A 21820-nucleotide genomic window follows, 5' to 3' on the forward strand; every position below is an offset into this window, starting at 1 on the left:
ATTTCAAAAGTTTTATCTTCAAGTTCAATGGTTTTTTTTTTCCCTGCCTGCTCAGATCTGCTGTTGAAACTCTTACAGTGAAATTTTTGTATTTATTTTTCAGCTCCATTGTTTCTTTTTTTTTTTTAATAAAGATTTTATCTATTCATGAGAGACACGGAGAGAGAGAGAGGCAGAGACACAGGCAGAGGGAGAAGCAGACTCCATGCAGGGAGCCTGACGTGGAACTCGATCTGGGGTCTCCAGGATCAGGCCCTGGGCGGAATGTCATTTTCCTGATTTTCAGTCTTTTTTTCATGTTTTCTTGTAGCTATTCAAGCATATTTGTGAAGTTGTTTTAAATCTTCTGTTTTGTAAGTCCATAACCTCTGTTTCTCCAGGAACACTTTCTGCCACTTTGTTTTCTTCCTTTGAATGGGCCTTTCTTTTCTTTCCCTTCTCCCTTCCCTTCTCCCTTCCCTTCTCCCTTCCCTTCTCCCTTCCCTTCTCCCTTCCCTTCTTCTCCCTTCCCTTCTCCCTTCCCTTCTCCCTTCCCTTCTCCCTTCCCTTCTCCCTTCCCTTCTCCCTTCCCTTCTCCCTTCCCTTCTCCCTTCCCTTCTCCCATCCCTTCCCTTCCCTTCTTTCTTGAGGGAGGCAGGCAGAGACACAGGCAGAGGGAAAAGCAGGCTCCATGCAGGGAGCCCGACGTCGGACTTGATCCCAGGTCTCCAGGATCACACCCCGGGCTGCAGGTGGCGCTAAACCGCTGCGCCATGCTTTCTTGATGGTTTATGTACCTTGTGATTTTTTTAATTTTTGAAAATTTGGGCATTTGAGAAAAACAACCGTCTCTCTTAGTTTTTGCAGACTAGCTTTGTGCCAGTGCAGTTCTTCACTAATTGGGCATTTCTGAGGTTTGGGATCAGCCCAAGATGAAAATGTAAGGTTTTCCTCATGCATCTTGACTCACTGTGCATCCAGCCTGGACCTGTGTGTGACATTGTCCCCTCTCCCATGTACATAGGTGCTTTTGACTATTTCAATTTCCCAGAGTCTCACTTTAGCTTTCTTCAGAGCCTTAGATGGTTTATTGTATGCCTTTATCCATAATCTCTTGTCCTAGGCATTTGTGGGTCTGTAATCCTCCTGAATCTTTCATGATAAATTCCTATTTGTCTAAAATTTGAGTTAGGTAACACAGAGACTAGTCCCTCAGATAGCCTCCTGATAGGTTAGAATAGTGCAAAAAAAAAGTTTTTTTTCTTCTCTTTGTGATTTATGGAACTGGGAATTGGGCTGCCAACTGCTCTAGATTAAGACCATGCTGCATCGGGAAGAGAGTAGTCTAGGGCAAGCAAAACACCATGAAATGTCCTACCATTTTGAATGTGGCTTTTTCTTGATTGGATGTTCAGTTATATGTTGCAGAATTTAAACATTTTTACAGATATTTTATTATTTTAGTTTTGGGTGTTTTTAAATGTTTCTGTGAGGGAATGAAGCCTTGGAGTTTCTTATTCTGCCATTTTGTTCTATCTCTTTTTTTATGATTATAACTAGTTTCAGGGGTAGAATTTGGTGATTCATCATTTGCTAATAACATCCAATGATCATTACATCATGTGCCCTCCTTAATGTCCATCACGCAGTTACCCCATGCCCCCACTTACCTCCCTTCCAGCAACCCTCAGTTTGTTCCCTATCATTAAAAGTTTCCTATGGTTTGCCTCCCTCTGTGTTTCTTTTTTAGTTTTTCCTTCCCTTCTCCTAGGTTCATCTGGTTTTTTTGAAATTTAAATTCAATTTGCCAACATATAGTACTTATTAGTTTCAGATGTAGTTTTCAATAATCCATCAGTTGCACATAATACCCAATGCTCATCACATCACATGCCCTCCTTAATACCCATCAATCACCCAGTTACTCCATCCCTCCACCCACCTTCCCTCTAGCAACCTTCAGTTTGCTCCCTATGATTAAGAGCCTCCTATGGTTTGCTTCCCTCTCTGTTTCTATCTTTTTAAATTTTTCTTTCCCTTCTGCTAGGTTCATCTGTTTTGTTTCTTAAATTCCATATATGAGTGAAATAATTTGGTATTTGTCTTTCTCTGACTTATTTCACTTAACATAATGCCCTCTAGTTCCCTCCATATCTTTGCAAATTTTAAGATTTCATTCTTTTTGGTGGTTAATATTCGTGTGTGTGTGTGTGTGTGTGTGTGTGTGTGTATACACCACATCTTTATCCATTCATCAGTCGATGGACATCTGGGCTCCTTCCATATTCTGGCTATTGTGGACATTGCTGCTCTAAACATTGGGGTACATGTGCTCCCTTCAAATCACCATTTTTGTATCTTTTGGATAAATACAGTGCAATTGCTGGGTCATATGGTAGTTCTATTTTTAACTTTTTGAGGAGCCTCCGTGCTGTTTTCCAGAGTGGCTGCACCAGTTTGCATTCCCACCAACAGTGGAAGAGGGTTCTGTCTCTTGCCTTTAAAGAATTATACTTGATAAGAGAATTGGATATGACACAAAGCACTATGTTGGAGATACACAGCGTGCTAGAGGAAAAGAGGAATAATACCTGATTCTGCCAGGAGCAATAGAGTAAGGTTACCAGAAGAGTAAAAATCAAGTTGAGTCTCCTAGGCATTCCAGGTAAAGGAACTATCAGCACACAAGCAAAAGCTTGAGAAGGGTGGAAGTGCTTAGAAAAAAATTAGAATTTGAGATGTGAGGAATGCAAGGAGACAAAGAAATACAGAAGAATCAATTGCAAACGAGCTTGTTTTACCAAGCCAAGTAGTTTATATGTGGTCTTGAAAGTAAGGGGAAACCTTGAAAATTAAGTAGGGTAGTGACATGATCAGATTTTCCTTTAGAATGAACTACTCTGGTGGCAGCAGCATGCTGGATGTATTGGCACTGGTAAGGATAAAGCAGAGACACTAGTTAAAAATTTCCTTGTACAATTGAGAAAGATGGTGGTCAGAAACATGAAAGCAGTGGTGACAGAGATGAAAAGATATTTAGAAAGATGAAGACAGACTCTAGACATGTAATACAGGTTGGGAGAGGAGGTCAGAGATGGTAGTGCCATTCCTAAAGTTAAGGTACGTAGGGGGAGAAATTGTGAAGAGGAAGCTGATGAATTATTTTTAAACTATTAAACTTGTAGATGAGTTAAGACATAATGATATATTGCTTTTTTACTTAAAAAAAAGTGAAATATGGAGATGAGGCCGATGCCCTTGTTGACTACAGACACAATCCCAGTCCTCCTCTTAGAAGTCACCACCGCTCCCAGCTTACTGCATGTCCTTTCAGGCCTTGCACAGTACTTCTCCATACTTCCCATATTGCCTTTTCGATACCTAACATATTCTGTATTTTATATACACCTAATTCTTTTCTTCACACAACTTATAATGTAGAAGTTTTGCTAATTTACTGCGTATGAAGTTATATCATTCTTTTTGGCTATTGTATAGTATTCCAGAGTAGTCACCCAGCATGACCAGTGATGGATGTTTAGCTTTATCCTGGTTTTCCTGTTCTATCAATGTTGTTGCAATGGATATACTCTTACATGTTCTTTGTAAATCATGTGATCCCCCCCCTCTAGTAGTAGTTACTGAGAAGTAGAATTTCTGGGCCCCACAGTATACATTCTTACTTTGATAGCTGTTGCCAAACTGCCCTCCATGTGGGTGCTCTAACTGTACAGTGTGCAAGTGTTCTTTATACCACATTCTCGTCAACACTTGACATGGGCTTTTTTTTTTTGAGTGAAAAATGGTAGATCCTTGTTTTAATTTGTGTTTGTCTGATCATCAGTGAGCCTGGGTATGGTTTCCTTGCCATTTGTCTGTCTTCTGTGAATTGCTGGTTTTTTATCTTTTCCCCATTAGTCAGTGGGGCTGTCTTTCTCTTACAGATTTAGGAGTTTAGAAAATTTTATATCCTAATCCTTCATCTGTTTTATGTCACCAATATCTTCTTTGGTGTCTTGTTTATCTTTTCAGTTTGTTTATGATGTTAATAATTGTGATGGAAAAAATTTATCAATCCTTTCCTTTATGGCTCATCTTTTTTAGAATAGCCATGCTGACTCCTGCTGCCATAGGCATATTCATACTAGGTTTCATTTTATCATTTTCATTTTTTAAGGTTTGAAATTGACTTATCAGTGGGAAATTCAGGTAGAATTATGTAAATGGCAGGAGATGCCTCAGAATGGAGTGAGAGTCAAAATGTATACTCAAGCTATAGATTGTGGGCTTCTCAGAGAAGAGATGGTTGAAATCAGTGGTATACATGATATTGTCTAGAGAAAGCAGGTAAAGTCAAAGACAAGTGTGCCACAGAAGTTACCAAGGAGGTAACTTTACATAGAAGCAACCAGGTTTTATTCACATTTACATTCCTAGAACTGATGTGGTGCCTGCCCATCATGGCATTCATCAGTCCAACATATATTCATTTATAAATCTGCTAATAAATATATAAAGCCTTGCAAAGTGAATAAATTTAAAAATATTCCTCTTTCCTTGAATCAATTTGTCCAAGTAAATCTGATAAGTGAAAAAAAAAATCTTATAAATGAGTAAGACTTGTGAGAAGGTGCTATGACCTTTTTGCTTACACTGTATTACCAAAGCTGGGACGCGGGCTTCCAGGTGTCCTTTGTTTGGTCCTGACCTCTAAATGAACCACTGTGGCATCTGTGAAGTTATAACTGGAGTAGAAATGTGATATTGGACCTGCACAACTGTGCTGATTTGAGATGAATTTGGAAAGTGTCCACAAATGCCAACTTTTCTTTAATGTATCCTATAACTACCCTGGAGGCTTCATACTGGTCATTGTTCTCTTGACATTACTTATTTTGTGGACTTATGAAGCACCTTTCCCTGAACTGTCAATCTACAAATTGTCTGTAAAATCTACTCTGTGGGGTAAAGGAACGGAATTATTCATAAGATAGTATCTACCTTAGTTTTTGGTGAAATTACTCACTCAGGGTATAATTAAGTCATAGGCACACTGGCCCGAATGTGGATAAAGCTGGAAAGGAAATAATTCCCATTCCAATTTGGGTGCTTTCTGATGTTTGACAAGCCTCTGGTGTGTTAATCCATGAACTGAGGAGAACTCAGAATCCCCTGTAAAGGAGAAGTTCGTGCTTTCTCTCCCCCCCCCTTTTCTTCTTTCTCTCTCTCTCTTTCTTCTTTCTTTGTTTTCCCCTTCCTTCCTTCCTTGAATTGGAGAATAACTAATGGGTGTGAAAGAATAAGCAGAACTGGAAAAGCTTAAAAGTTGTGAACAGGACGACAACACTGAAATCTGAGAGGTAAAAACTAAGTGACAAAGTGGAAGCCTAAAGGAGGTGAACGCAGCAAACATTGGGGTTAGGTGATATGGTTTTAGACTGTTTGGGCACTGAGTGTGCTGAGATGGGCCTGGACAGGCTGGACCTCCAGCAGGTCCACCTCCTCTGCCACATACGGGAGCCCTGGAGGAGGGGTCTGCATTGGCCGTCCTCCTTGTCTATCCATGTTGTTTGTTTTCCACAGACTGAGTATAGACATGCTTGGTGAGATGACATGGAACCTAAGAAAATAAAAACACTTAGATGTTGCAGACAAATCAAAATTTATTGAGACAGACAGAAATGCACCTACTCAAGGACTACAGTTAAGCATTTACTATTAACCAAAGAGTCGTGTTCACATTCCAGATAAGTCTACGTGGAAAAGCATTCAGAATTTACTAGATTTTTCTACATCACTATTTCACCTACCATAGGGACAACAAAATGACACTCAGGATTTGATGGGCTCTCATTACAATGCTACACATTAAACAGGGACAAACATCAGTGACTTTGAGAAAAAGGTATAAAAAGACCAAAACCACCCACTGTAGAAAGGGCTCTTAGATGTTACTGTACAATGTGGTCAAGGTGAAAAAACAAAACCCAAATGTGAATGGCATTCTGGGAAAAGTAAGGGGCAGACCTGGACAGATACATAGTTGTTCACTGCTGGGTGTGGGGCCATGGGCATAAAGAAGGGGGAATTGATAATAAAATCTCAGATTGAGCAGTAAGGTATTACCCATGCCTTGAATATCTGTGGAAACAAAAAGATATTAATATCCCAGATAGCTAACCAAGGTGGAAGAAAATTCTGAGATTTAAGGTGGATGCTGAGGAAACAGTGCTAAATAAAAGAACTGTTTGTGGAATAAGAATAAAGCTATTTACTAGAGAGTTTCCAAAAGTGAGTTAGCAAGGATTCAGTTCAATACCTGTCTCAAAAAAGGGAATGCATTATCACAGTATTTTTGTTTAGTCAAGATTTTTATGCATACTTAGTTGCTAGCAAAAGGACTCCTGCCCAAAAAAGAGGGAATCACAAAATCTACTTCTAAGGTTAGGGTAACTAGAAAATCGAATCTTTAGTACTTTGGAAAAGTAGTAAAGCCCTTTAAAAAGCTAACGCTGTCACGCCAAAGTGAGGCATGAAAAGTGGTGTTAGTGTTGCTCTGTTGATTTGGGGTTCCAGTCTTAGGAGGGCTTTTCATTTAATATTTTAATGAATCAAAGTATCTTCTTGGAATATCTTGAAAATGAGCATCTCGTTACCTTACTGGGATCTGACTGCTGAGCCCACTCTTCTCCATCATTAAGTTAATGCTAAGAATCTTTAAGTGTCATCTTAATTTGACACTTGTCATAAGATAATTAGGCAAATTAAAATCAGTGGTTCTCTGTTCCTACAAGTTTTTCTAAGTGAAATCAATTTGTCGATTTTAATTTGTTCTCTTGTGTGCTTTTCCAAGCTCAGAGGAGACAGTAACGATGGCTGTCTTTGATGGTCTAAACTGAAATTTTTTAATATGCCTGGATTCTCTTATATACTCTATTATGATTTAGCTGCAATTAAGCACCTGTTTTTCAATTACGATCTCAGTGTTTTGTTCAAGTGAGGGGGAAAAAATTGAAACAGAGGTGATGAAGTTGACATCCCAGTACAGAGATCGCCCCTGTTCTCTCTATACCTAGGGCCTGGTGGTACCCATGTCTGTCAGGCCAAAGAAGTTTATTATACCATGTATGTTCATTTCTCATCTGAGATTAACTCTAGGAATGATGCCACCTTGGCCAATGCTAGGATTGGAAAATGCTGGTTTGAGGCAGGTTGGTAAAGTACAAAGAACTGGTCAATTCGAGGTGAGGGAGGGATTGGTCAGCTGCCATGGTGACCATGGTTTGGCTGAGTATATTTTTTGCCTGGTGGATGGGCTGGAGCTCAGGAGGAAAGGAAGATAAACAAATGTGGGCCAGAGAGCCTCACTGAGGGGGCTGCTGACTAGGGTAGCCAGGTATATGGAAACCAGCTAGGGCAGGAACCTAAGGGTCTGAAGAACTGAACCAAATGGGGGCCACTTTGAAGATTATTCTTTGGTACTTAGATCTGAGCCAGCTTGATGGGGACAGAAATCCTTGAAATGATAGTGATAATGACCCTACCAAATTTGGAGACAGACTGGAATTATGAGCTCAATTAGGGTAAAGAAACACTGGTGGATGGCTTTCTTCATTAGTATCTCAACACTTGTGCAGGTGCAGCGATTGGTGGGGTGGGGCGGGGGGGGGGGAGGAGTTGGGGAGATAGATAGATCTTAAAAATCCAATCCTAGCTTCTGTGTGCTATGATGAAGTTCTTTTTGGCCTTCATCTGGGATTTTTTTCTTTAGAAATGAAGTGGTCTAAAATCTGTATAGCTTATGTGCCCTCGTTAGGATTGGCGGATAGCAATGGGGCAAAAGCAAATCACAAGGTTAAGAATCCTGAATTTTCTAGTGCTAAGGAACACTGTGGTATTGTCTTCTCAGAGGGCAGGGGATTATATATGTCTTGGGAAAAGCCCTTGTGTAGGTGGGGAAGGGGAGAACCTGTGGCAGACAGCATTGCTGTGGCCCCCAGGGTGGGGGTGGGGGCCTTTGAGCTGAGATGAACAAGATGGCTTGTGAAGTTGCCCATGTGGGAGTCTCATGGCTTCTGCAGGAAAAGTGATTTCAGGGACAGAGACTTATCCAAATCAAAGGGCTTCCAGTAACTCTCCTAATGCATAGGGAAAGGAATCTCCTCAGGCTGCAGGTGCTGTTAGTGCAATAAGGGACTTTGATACAAATTTCTTATTCCAGAAATTGTGATCCAGGTCTGGACAAGCTGACAAATTTTTAATAGTTTTTCAAATGAGTTTTTAGAAGATACTGAAACACTTTTTCTGAGAGATGTGTGTGTGCCTTGTACACATATACAGTCTACTCTGTACGTACATACATATTTATGCACATACAGAGAAGCATCCGGACACCATTTTTAATAAACTCAATTCCTCAAAGGAACTCTTGACTGAATTAAGGCTGTTGTTCATAGGGAGCCAGATATAGTGATATGAAAAACTTTAACTTTTAATTGTTAACACGAGGGGTGGTGGGGACCGGGGGCGGGGGTTATAAAGTACAGTGTGGTGTGTTTTCCACGACATCTACAGGACACAAGAAAAGCACTTAGACACCGTAAGGCCGGGAACCATGCTGGAATAACCATTGGTGTGGGTAATCAAAAAGCATCTTCGACGTTTACAAGGTGGGGGCTCCCTGCACTGTCAGAATCCCACATACATCACATGCTCGTTAGCAAAAATCTCACGGGAGGGAAGGAGGCTCTAATTCAGCCAGCCAGTCCCCTGTCTAAAACACAAAACACAACACCCTTCTTCCCACACAACTGTATGCATAACCAGAATGCTCTGGGGACAAGGAGTGGTCTTCCAAACCTCGGGTCAGGTACAGAGAGCAACAATGGAGAAGAGGCCTTGGTGCTGTGGAGTCTTAGATACAAATGCAGGAGTAGGAAGTGATTTGCAATTCTGTGCCAACCTCGTGTCCTCTTCCTTGTGGGGACTACCATATGTAGCCGACCTCATCCTCTTTGTCGTCGTCCTCATCCTCATCATCCTCTGTCACTGCCCGGGTGTGCACCCTCAGCTTCCCCAACTTGTCCTTTGGTCCCAGCTCCCGTTCATCCTCTAGATCATCCAGCAGGACCACGGAGCCGCCACTGCCGAAATCCCCTGAGGTCTCCTGCTCCTCTTCTGAAAGAAAAGATGGGAGGTTAGTTGCTGCTTATACCTCCTGACCGTAGGAGTGGTTCCTTTTCATGTGACTTAACTGTAGGGAGAAACCATGCAATTTACTCTCTGAATATTAGAGCATCTCTACCTGGATGGGGTTAGTCTACATGGCATGGACCATGAGCTCTGAGAGCCCCTGAATTCTTGAGATGCTGCTACCTTCCTGGGTAGAACCTTGAGCAGGGGGGTGGGGAGGGGCTATCAAAGTCATGCTGTGTCAAAAACAAAAACAAAAACAAAAACTGATCCAATCCACTGGTTGTGGTGAGTTCCTGCTCCTCAGAAAGCTTGCTGTGCATAATCTCCTGTGACTTCGGGGGTATTGTGTTTCCACTGTAAACTTGTTTACTGTAGACCACAGATACCTCTCGAAAATTCTTCTGCCCAGATCTTTATACCATAAAGACCTGCAAGTCAACAAAGGTCATCATAGGGCTGATGCCAAAGTACTTACTCACCACAACTCACGGTGCCCTGTTTCCTGGAGCCAGCCAGCTCGTTGCCATATTTATCCACACACCAGCACTGCCCTGTGCTGCCATGGCATTGCGTGGCTTTGTAATAGCCCTCCTCATTACACCGAGGTATGAATGCTCCTGAGGGAATAGAAAGTCCAATTGGAGTCAGATGTGCACTGACACTCAGGGTTAATGCCCTCCATGAGAGGGAAGAGGGCTAACACATCCTGCAGAGCTAGGAGGGGGAATGGAGTGGTTGGTTATTACTTAGTCAAGATTTCCAGGGTCCTGGATTTGCCCAAGGTCTGACAGGATCCTTTCTTTGATGAGTTCTTATTGCTCCCTTTATAATATGAATGGGTACTACTCTTATTAAAAACTTCTTAACGTTTTCCCAGTTTTATGGAGATAGAATGGATATGTAGCACTGTGGAATATCACGTGTACAGCCAAATTGGACTTATTTATGCTGTGAAATGATTATCGTAGTAAGTTTAATTAACATCCATCGTCTCAGATTTAAAAACTGTTTTTCCTTTGTGATGAGAATGCTTAGGATTTACTATCAACAACTTTGTTATGGACCATACAGCATTGTTGACTATACTCCTCATGCTGTACATTAAATTCCTAGTACTTATTTGTCTTGTAACTGAAAGTTTGTACCTTTTGACCACATTTGTTCAATTCCCCCTCTCTATGGTACACCAGTCTGATGTCTTTTCCTATGAGTTGTTGTTTCAGATTCCCCAGATAGGTGAGGTCATATGCTATCTGACTTATTTCACTTAGCATCTTATTGTCAAAGTCATTCCACATTGTCACAATTGGTAGGACTTCACCTTTTATGGTGTATAGTATTCTTTTTCCTTAAATTCAGTTAGCCAACTGATAGTACATCATTAGTTTCCTAAGTAGTGTTCAATAATTTATCAGTTGCTTGTAACACCCAGGGCTCATCATATTAATATTCTATTGCGCACACACACACACAATTATTTATTGATCTGTTGATGGACACCTAAGTTGTTTCCATATCTTGGCTATTGTAAATAATGTTCCCATGAAAACGGGGTACAGGTATCTCTTTGATGTAATGTTATTTCCATGGGATATATTCTGAGAAGTGTTAATTGCTGCATTATATGGTAGTTCTATTTTACATTTTTTATTTTATTTTATTTTATTTTTTTACATATTTTTAAAATTAGAGTTCAATTTGCCAACATATAGCATAACACCCAGTGCTCATCCCATCAAGTGCCCCCCTCTGTGCCCGTCACCCCCACCCCCCCGCCCACCTCCCTTTCCACCACCTCTTGTTCGTTTCCCAGAGTTAGGAGTCTCTCATGTTCTGTCACCCTTTCTGATATTTCCCACTCATTTTTTCTCCTTTCCCCTTTATTCCCTTTCACTGTTTTTTATATTCCCCAAATGAATGAGACCATATGATGTTTGTTCTTCTCCTATTGACTTATTTTACATTTTTTAAAGAACCTCCATAATGCTTTCCATACTGGCTGCACCAGTTTGCATTCCCATCAGCAGTACATAAGGCTTCCCTTTTCTCTGTGATCTCACCAACATTTGTTGTCTATTGTTATTTTGATGACCACCACTGTAACAGCTGTGCAGTGGTATCTCATTGTGGTTTTGATTTGTATTTTCCTAATGATTAAAGATGTAGAACATCTTTTGATGTACTTGTTGGCCATCAGTATGTTTTCTTTAGAATAGTGTCTATTCTGGAGTGCCTGGGTGGCTCAGTTGGTTCAGTATCCAACTCTTGGTTTCACCTCAGGTCATGATATTATGAGTGGTGAGATCAAGTCCACACCAGGTTCTGTGCTCAGCAGGGAGTCTGCTTGAAGATTCTCTCCCTCTGCCTCTCCTCCCACTCTCTCAAATAAATAAATGAATCTTAAAAAAAAAAAAGTCTATTCGGATATTCTACCCATCTTTAAATCAGATTTTTGTTGTTGTTGAATTGTGTGAGTTCTTTATACAGTTTGGATATTAATCCCTTATCAGATATGTGGTTTGAAATATTTTTTTTCTCTGTAGGTGTTCTTTTCATTTTGTAGATAATTTTGCTGTGCAAAAGCTTCTTAAATTTTTTGTTGCTTGTGCTTCAGGTGACACATCCAAAAAATCATTGCCAAAACCCTTGTCAAGGATATTTTTTCCTATGTTTTCTTCTAAGAGTTTTATGGTTTCCAGTTTTACATTTAAGTCTTTGATCCATTTCCAGTTAATTTTTGTGAGTTGTATAAGATAGACATCTAGCTTCAATTTTTTACATGTGAATATTCGATTTCCCCAGAGCCATTTATTTAAGTGACTGTCTTTTCTCTAGTGAGAATTCTTGGCCCCCAAATTTTAGTTGACCTTACATACATGAATTTATTTTGGGGCTTTTGATTCTGTTCCCTTGATCTGTTTTTATGCTACCATGCCCTTTTGATGACTATAACTTTAAAATCAGGAAGTGTGATGTCTCCTACTTTGTTCTTCTTTCTCAGGATTGCTTTGGCTATTTGGGGTCTTCTGTGGTTGTGTATTTTTGGAATGCTTCCAATCCATGAACATGGGATTCCTTTCAATTTATTTGTGTGGTCTTCGATTTCTTTCATCAGTGTCATATAGTTTTTAATATATAGCTCTTTCACTTCCTTGGTTAAAACATATCATCTCAAAGAAAATCTTTTTCATTTTAACTTGGATCCCTTTTGTTTCTTTTCCTTGCCTGACTGTCCTCGCTAGGGCTGACTGTACTATACTGAATGGGAGTGTTAAGAGTGGGCACCTTTGTCTTGTTCTTGATCTTAGAGGAAAAGCTTTCAACCTTTCACCATTGAGTAGGATGTTAGTTGTTGTGTGTGGCATTTACTATATTGAGGTTTGTTCCTTTTATACCTAATTTATGTTGAGTTTTAATTTTTTAGTACTTTATTTATTCATGAGAGAGACAGAAAGAGGCAGAGACACAGGCAGAGGGATAAGAAGGCTCCCTGAGGGGGAGCCCAATGCGGGACTCGATCCCAGGACCCCAGGATCATGCCCTGAGTCAAAGGCAGATGCTCAACCACTGAGCCACCCAGGTGCCCCTGTGTTGAGTTTTTAAAAATCATAAATAGATGCTGAATTTTGTCAAACATATTTCTGCATTTATTTAGATACCACATTGTAGTAATGTGATGTATTTTGCGTCCCAGGCTTAAATCCCATTTGATCATGGTAAGCAATTCTTTTAATGTACTCCTGAATTTGGTCTACTAGTATTTTATTGGGGAATTTTGCGCCTATAGTTTTTTTATAATGTCCTTTCTGGTTTTGCTATCAGGGTAATCCTAGCCTTGAAAACAAGTTTGAGAGTGTTTCCTTTTCTTTGATTTTTTTTTTTTTTTTCAGAAGAGTTTGAGAAGGTGTGGTAGTGATAATTCTTTAAATGTCTGGTAAAATTCACCAGTGTTGGGGGAAGTGAAATTCACCAGTGAAGCCATCTGGTCCTGGGCTTTCCTTTGAACCACTAATCAAAAATATCCCAACAATTTCCTTAATAATAATTGATTTGTTGCTATTCTGGAATAAATACTACTGACTGAATATGCTGATCCTTTTGGATGACTGTTCCTCAGTGATTTACTAGATGATACAGGCATGTAGTTTTATTTCTTCTATTTTTGTAACAAAGTGACTAATGCATGAAACGATTCTGGTATTATTCTTTGCCTACTACAGACGTTTTGAATAAAATTTCTTCTCTGAAGGACTCACTCATAAAAATATTTTGGGCATATAGTGCCTATTTCTTTGGTTGTGGGGCAGTGAGTTTAGCATTTTGATTTAAATAGATTTCATGCATTTTCATACAGTTGGGTCTTCTGTTTCTTCCTGATCCAAGTGTGGTAATTCACAGTACTTGTTCAACTACATTTTCATAATTCTGTAAGTTGGGTTATAGCAGTAGTTGTCAAAGTGTGGTCTCAGGACCAGCAGGTGTACCATTACCTGGAAACATCTTAGAAAAGCAAATATGTGGGCCCCACCCCAGATCTATTGAATCAGAAACTTTGAAAGCAGGGCCTAGCAAACTATGTTTTAATAAACCTTCCAAGTGATTCTAAAACATGTTGAAATTTGAAACCGTTGTCCCATATGTGAACTTACACTCCCGTTTTTAAATTCACAACTCTTTGGCAGTAGAAAAGGCTCAAATACTATTTCACTGTTTTCTACATTATTCTTAATTTCACTTTATTTCCATAAAGGCTCTTAATTAGAAAATTTAGTGATTTTTTTTAAAGTGCATTTATAGCTAAGTTTCACTTTAGTTGCTTTCACTTCTATATGTTTTTATTTAATTTTTAAAATTATATTCCACCTCCTAGTATGGTATTTGGGTAAATAATCTCATTTTTAGCTTTTACTTGTGTTGTAGTGAGTGAATTTAATCTGTGATAGGTTTTGGAGATTGTTTAGTTTTCTTCTGTGGCATAATCCAAGGCAAATATTCTGTGTTTGAAAAGACTATATATTCCACGCTTATATACAGGAATACATGTATGTGAATGCTAATGAATCACGTTATTTGTTTATCCTATATACTTAAGCTAAGTTTCAAGAGGTATGTTAATGTGTCTGATTATAATTGAAGATATGACAATTCCTCCTTGCAGTTCTGTTTTGTTTTAAAGTTATGGGCATACGATAATATGGTAAAATAAAAAGGAACATTTCAACAAAATGATACTCTGTTTTTAGAATTCAAAACAAAGGAGTCTTATAGGACTTTAGTCCATTTACATTTATTATGATTACAGATATGTGTTTGGTCTTTTTTCCTCCTTTCCTGATTTTTGTTGAAATGGTCAAGTTTTTAAAGTCCATCTTTTTCTTCTATTGGTTTAAAAACCAAATATTCTATTTCCTTCTCTGTGGGGAATTTAATGATAAGGTTTAAAATTAATCTGCATTTTCTTTTCTTGCTGAATAAACTAGAAACTTACCCCCAAACACTTTTGGGGTAAAAAAAAGTGTTACTTTTATTTTCACTCCCCCAAACAAACAGTCTGAAATTTTAATTCTTGGTTGCTACAAAATATTTCTACAGGTCACATTTTATTTAGATTTAGCAGCATGTCTTCTTTTCCACAAATGGATCTAAATAATTCCTTCTGGGATTGTTTCTTTAGAGTCAATCCTTTGGTGATATTATAGTAAGTCTGGGGTTAGTAAACTAAATCTGTGGTTTGAAAATACCTCTATCCTCACACTTGAATGCTCTGATTTTCAGTTTTGGTTTTTCTTAGGGGGTGTGTATGTTTCATGATTATGTGCTTATTTTCTATGGGAGAATACTCCTGAGTGTGATTGGAGTAGTGATGTGAAGACAAAGGCCTTTGCTTACTGCTCTAGCTTTCTACTCTTCATTTTATTTTAGGTAATAGTAAAATCCCACTTGCTTCTGGAATTTATTTTGAACCTGGATTTAACCCCAGATCCAGCTGATTCTAGCAACTAGTCTTAGAATAGATGACCAGGCTGTCAGAGATCAAATGGATAATCACAGAAAACCATTCAAGGTGGTGCCCACACTCTCAAGATCTCAGCCAGTGCACAGCACCCCTAGTCTGCAGGGAGAAAGAGGAAGGAAAAGAAAACCAAAAGGCAGAGAGACTTGTGAACAGATTTTCAATCAAGGTCTGCAAAGGAGAAGAACTAACAGAAAGCTGGGAAAATACTGATCCTTCTCCTTGTGCTGCAGTTGGAAAACAACAGCACTTGGTAGATGGAAAAAATAGCCTCCAGGCTGATAAGAAGCAGGTGTTGCTCTAAATCTATAATGTAATAGAATTACCTTTTTTTTCTAAGTAGGCACTAATTATAACTGATTGTTGTTGCTTGTTTTTTAAATTCAAATGTCCCTGAAAAGACATGAGATTTCCCCATGCAAAAAATAATGTGAAAGAAGGTCAACGATAATTTTATGAGTCATCAGAGAGATGTAATAAACTTTAAAACTAGTTAGGATTCATGGTAGGACAAAAGTAGGCATTTTATTCGGATAAGCTCGGGAAAATGGAAGATGAGGCATTTTATCTCAGACTACATACCTTATAAATGTCTCATTCATTCTCAGTCAAAAGATATCCATTGCCAATGAAAATAAAATTTTAAAAATAGATTTCTACTCATAACTACCTTAGGTACATCACTTAAATCCCAAATAACCTCCTACATGGAAAAATCAGATAAGTGAGCACAAGCCCTTGCACTGGAAAGATCTATGGAAGGAAGGAGCCAGCCAGTTTGCCTCACATCAGAAAGACACCTTTGTCTTTTTAGAACCTAAGTCCACACAGGTCAAAATAACAGCTTTGGTGTTCTTTCTGAGTCGAATAGGGGGCGTTATCAGAAGTGGAACGTCTGAGGCAAACCAATGAAAAAAGTAACTTTCAAAAGCAGAAGGAAGAAAGAGTATTGAGATACTCTGAGATGACCCAAAAATTGCCAGGGTTCACAGACTGCCTACATTTGACAATTTGCAGAAAACTTGCCCATTTTCTTTAAGTAAATAGCAAGCTGCTTAAGGAATGCACCTGGTTCTTACTGCTTAACAAGAATACTTCTGAATTACTGTATTGCCACTGTCAGCTCTTTTTAAAAATCAAGGAAAGCAACACAGACTCCTTTTTTTAGCAAACAAATGAGGTTTAGCATTCTCTGCAATGGCCTGGTCTGAATGCCATGACTTCCGTCTCCCCCCGCCCCTCGCCCAAGTGCTGGTGACAGAGGACATGCAGCTGCAAGGGAACACTTCAACAAACCAGCATTTGGAACCTTTACCTCTGCCACAGATTGGCATGTCAGGGGCAAAAACACAGTTAACATTCGGATGCAGAAGAAAAATATGCTTTCCTCCACAGATTAGTATGCACATTGAACTCAAGAAATGTACACTCAAGTCTTTTGAGCCTTCTCTGATAAACACAGAAGAGGGTACAGTTCATCTTCCTCCTTAAATAAATGGACAACTTGATCTGGGGAATAATTCTGGAATTTACAGACCAAGTAAGGGAGGAGTAGAGATGGTGCTGGATCGCAGCCCTTGCAGCCCTGCGCGTGAGTCCTGAGCTAACAGGGTAGGCAGCATTTCTCAACTAGCAGCCCAATCCTCAGATTATGTCTGGCCAGCTGTCTGGGGATGAAGCGAGACATTTCTTTCAGAAAACACTGATACCTAATTGAATAACCATTGCAGTGGCTCAATATTACAAGAGACGTGGATGTTTTAATTAGTTGTTTAAACAAGTGACAAGAAATTGTACTTACCCAACAGGCTTTTCCCCTTGCTCAGCTTCTGAATCCTGTTCATTTCATTCTGGCAAGGGAGACCTAAAAAATAATTTATGAAAGTCAGTTTCCAGATGGTGCGGGACATAATCTCTAATGATTGGCTTCACTCTTGACGTGAAATATATACAATGACACACCTGGGACTGGAATTACTCCATATGCTGTTATTATAGAACAAAACAAAATCAGGCCATTACTGTTACTAATTTTTTTTAAAAAAAACTTATACCACAAAGTATTTAAATAGTACTTTGGGGCTACTTGCATCGTATAGTTTTTCTGCCCACCTTCAACTCAAGGAAATGCTAGGAGCCAACTAGGTGATCTGGTAATAGACACTTTAATCAGGTGAGAACCAGGATCAAAGCTTCCTCATGGTTAAATGTCCTGAGTGCATACATCAGAGCCACTAACCAGAGGAAGGGTGACAAATACTTAATCTACCCCAGGTCTTGCTCCAGGAGAGAATGAGAATGGCTACTTCAGACTTTCTGGCTCAGTATGCCCAGGAGAGTAAAACACAGGCCTCATGGGACAACTATGAAACTATCCAAGAGATGTAGAGAGGCAGTGAATATAGAAAAGTGAAACCTTGATTCAGCTCTGCCATCTCATAGCTCAGTGCTTTGGGCAAGTCTCCTCCATTATAAAATACCTGTTGTGTTTTTTTTTTAATTTTTTTTATTGGAGTTCAATGTGCCAACATTCAGCATAACACCCAGTGCTCATCCCGCCAAGTGCCCCCCTCAGTGCCCATCACCCAGTCACCCCCCCAAAAAAAATAAAATACCTGTTGTGGTAAAAGATGGGTAGGGGGAGCTCCAAGGCCAAGTAGGGCATATGAGTGTGTGTGGTTCTCCTACAAATCGATTTTAAGCTTAAAGCAAGATGGCCTCACCAGTTCTTGAGCATTACCATGACTTGCCTGTGCAGATCCTGTGGCTGTAGGGGTGGGGGTGCTCTGCTATGTCTTCAAGAGCCTCCAGACTGTTCTGATTTTGAGGGCATTTACACTATTTCTGTTCAAGAAACTTTGGGCCTGCAGGAAGTACCCGAGCATCTCTTTACATCTCTTACCCCGTAGATTGCACATCACCACCCAGTCTGGTTTGTTCCTTGAGAAAAGCTAATATACCTTGTTCACTTTGACTATCAGAGAAAGAGAACAACTGAAAACAAGAAAGAGAAACAAATGCTATCTTTGAAGATTAAAGGTAGCATTTACTAGGACAAAGGTACCAGAAAATGTTCTAGAACAATAATCCTACAGAGTAGGCACTGTTATTATTCCTATTTTGCAAATAGAAAGGCATATCTTTGTGTGAAACCATAGGCATTTGGAAGACTGTTCCTGAAGACAGCACAAGTCACCTGCATTCACAGAAACATGGTTTCTGGAATTGAGGTCAGTTCCTCAAAGTGTCCCATGGTAAATGTAAAAATTCTGCTTCTCTTTAAACAAGGAGACATGAATCAGACTGAGACCTACTAGAAACTGCTGCAAGAAAAGAGTTAAGAGCAAGACTGAACTCCAGAAGAATTCTAATAGAAAAAAATGGCTGCTAAGCAGATGATAAGAGTTACCAAAGACTTCTCTAAGTAGTCAAGGATGCTAAAAAGACACTATGTGATACTGGAGCTCAATTCAGATAGAAAGACTCAAGGACAAAAATGACATTGAAGAAAATTAAACACTTAAAGAAAGGAAGGCTGTGTCTGAAGCCACAGAACTCAGCGCAACATGTATGTTACTGATGCTCCTAAGGGAAGACTAATCAAATGGAACCAAAATTTTAATTCCAGAGCTTACAATGCATGACATGTCTCCAGAAAAAGATCTATAGCCTGAGCCAAACTAATTCACGTCTGAGAAAATTCATGTCCTCAAAAGGGAAAAGAATAAGCATGGGTTCCCATTATTCTATAGCTAAACCCAGTGCTTGGAGAATCATGTTTAAAGATAACAGTACAAGAAACTCTGGCTGCAGGAAGTTTATCCTTAGCATCTTTGTTTCTGTATTTTTTTAAAGCAAATATTCAAGTGGTATTTCAAGGGTTATAATTCCAGTGAGAATTCTAGAGGAAAAAAATATCAACAACAAAGTGTGCTCTCAAAATTTTCTGGGGCCTAAGAAGCACTTAGTCTTTCTTACTTGTAGAATAGCTACACATTTATCCTCATAAAAATACCACATACGTAGTACCTATGGTCTATGGCTAAAAGAGTGCCTTGGAGAAAAAATTTAGTTTTGAGTACATAACATACATTAATCAACAGTAAATATGAAGAAATGTGGGGAACAAATAGAACTAACTGCCAGAGCTGGTTCTGGGTCAAGGAGGGAGGTGGTGGGAACCCAACAAAAAATAAAGAACCTTACTTAAGAGAGAAATGCACAAAATGAGAAACAAAAAAGGAACTACAAAAAAAAATTTTTTTTTAATGGTACTTGGTTCCACTTCTACTTAGATGCCATTATATGCCATGCAAGGGGGGTCTGGCCTCCTTCTGCTGTTGGTCAAAGGGTGGCCCACGCAAGAACATCCACATGGCACATTGACCACCTCTGACTCTTGGTAAAGGCAGTAACCTCACTCTCAGGGTCCTGCCGCCACACCTCTGAGGTAAGCCCTAGCACTGAGACTTTGCTTATTTTTTTTAAAGATTATTTATTTATTCATCGGAGAAGCAGGCTGCCTGTGGGGAGCCTGATGCTGGACTTCATCTCAGGATCCCAAGATCAGGACCCAAGCCTAAGGTAGACTCTCAACCACTGAGCCACCTAGGCATCCTGAGACTTACCCAGGGTTCAGCTTAGCCTAAATAAGCAAAAGTCACATGATGTCTTATGGACTCAAGCCTAAAGCTATCTTAGTATTGAATCACTCCAAGTATTTCTATTAAGATAAGAACATGGCTATCATTTGACACTGATTTGGAAATACTAGCTGATAGCATGAGAAAACAGAAAGAGATGAGGTATAAAAATAGAAAAATAAAAAAATAAATTATCACTTGGCAAAGGATACGATTGTATACCTGAAAAATCAAAGGAAACCAACCAAGATAATTACTCCAAACAAAAGAAGAATTTAGTAAGGTGACTGCAAACAAAATTGATACTGAAACAACCACCAGCAAGGACGTATACTAGGAAAAAATCAATTTCATTTACAAGGAGAATAAATATAAGGGAAGTATAGTATCAGTGAGAATAAAACTTAAAAATGTAACTCCATTGGTTAATAGATGCTGTTGTAGAATAAAAGGATTAAATATTACATAGCTATCAATTTTCTCTAGAGTCATCTTACTTCTAAAGTTCAAAGAGTTCAAATACAAAAGGCATAACAATAACATAAGAATATCCAGGAAAAATCTGAAAGAAAAATGAGTGGCAGGAGTGGGTGGCTCTGCAAGATGTAGGACTAGAGGGATCTACATAAAGAAGCTTTATATACAATAAAGGGAGCATTCACATTAGAGGAGGAAGATGGGTTAGTCAAAACTAGAGAGGTAACTGAAGGGTCGGCTGGGACCCTACTTGACCACACACTGAAAAAATCTAAAGTGATAAAAGATTTCAGTAACCAACCAACCAACCAAAAGATACTGAGGAAAACACAAACACAAAAGAATTGCTTTAGTATTTCATTGTACAAAATACCTTTCTAACCTTAATGTAAGCCTTCCATCAAAGGTGGAGAAACTTTTCATTATTCCATTTAAAAATTTTCTTCCTAACAAAAATGCACCAAGTCAAAGTTGGGGGAAAAATATTTGCAATACATGTAACCAGAAGAGGACTAATGTCCTCCATTTAGAGAAAATTCCTAACACCACCAAAAATGACACCACAGAGAACTAGGTATTCTTGATAAGAATAAAAAATGGTACAGTCTTTTTTGGAAGGGCAATTGGAACTATTACCTAAATTAAAAATGCACATGCTCTCTGCCTAGTAATTCTGCTTTTAGGAATGTATCTTGTAGTCTTATAAACAAATACATGTACTTTACCCTGAGTGCCCTTTTGTGATGCCTACATTTTCTGCTCTGTGTATAGCAACTCTGAACACATGCGGGCATACACACACATCTAATTTTAAAACTGTAATATTCATAGCCATCTTCCTTCCATTCCTGGGGGCGGGTTCTCACAGCCATGCTTATAGTAGATGATCCATAGTACCTGATGCTTGCTACGCCAGAATTGGGGCTTGAGACTGGAATTCAGATACAAGCTACTCATGGGTAGTCCACTTAGCTGTGGATCACCACACCTGTGTTTATAACTCTAGGAAGTGAAGACAGAAGAAGTAAAGGCCAGACCATGTGGCCCCTCCAGGAGACTTAGAGTTCCTGCCTCTGGATTCCTAAGAGGCTGTAGGGAAACCATGACATAAGATACTCCTGTATTCTTTGTATTTCCCCTCAAATCTTATCTCTTTCCTAAGTTAGCTGGAGTTTATAACCAAAACGTGCTTGCCTATGAGATTCAAAGTAAATCCATATTTACCCTAGAGAAGCTGACAAGAGGCCTTCTCTAAGGGGGAGCATGGGGAAGTCATGTGACAAGGGGAATTACAATACTTTTACATTTGTACAGTATTTCTAACATTAAGGATCTCACGGTGATTTGGGGAGTTATATAACAAAAGTTTCTACACTCATTTTACAGATGAAATAGCTGAGGCACAAGATGGTTAAGAGATATTCCCAAAGGGAGACTGAGGAAATGGACTTTTTCATTATGTTCTTGGGTTTTCTAATATACGATAGAAATAAATGAGAAGAAAAGAGTCTGG

The 21820-nt window shown here is 39.2% G+C and overlaps 1 protein-coding gene across 3 annotated transcripts in view; it reads right to left on the reverse strand.

The window, feature by feature from the left end:
• Window positions 1-5622: 5622 nt before the first annotated feature.
• SPOCK1 (SPARC (osteonectin), cwcv and kazal like domains proteoglycan 1) overlaps window positions 5623-21820 on the reverse strand; it is a 495339-nt gene continuing 479141 nt past the window's right edge. For all 3 annotated transcript variants that reach the window (XM_038552240.1, XM_038552239.1, XM_038552241.1), the window contains 3 exons: window positions 16989-17051; window positions 9654-9791; window positions 5623-9156 (listed from right to left, as the gene is read on the reverse strand). In XM_038552240.1, coding sequence (XP_038408168.1) covers window positions 8966-9156; window positions 9654-9791; window positions 16989-17051 — 392 coding nt within the window. In that variant the 3' untranslated portion in view covers window positions 5623-8965. The remainder of the gene's footprint in view (window positions 9157-9653; window positions 9792-16988; window positions 17052-21820) is intronic.

The sequence above is a fragment of the Canis lupus genome, chromosome 11 (assembly GCF_011100685.1).
Source record: "Canis lupus familiaris isolate Mischka breed German Shepherd chromosome 11, alternate assembly UU_Cfam_GSD_1.0, whole genome shotgun sequence".
Taxonomy (NCBI): domain Eukaryota; kingdom Metazoa; phylum Chordata; class Mammalia; order Carnivora; family Canidae; genus Canis; species Canis lupus.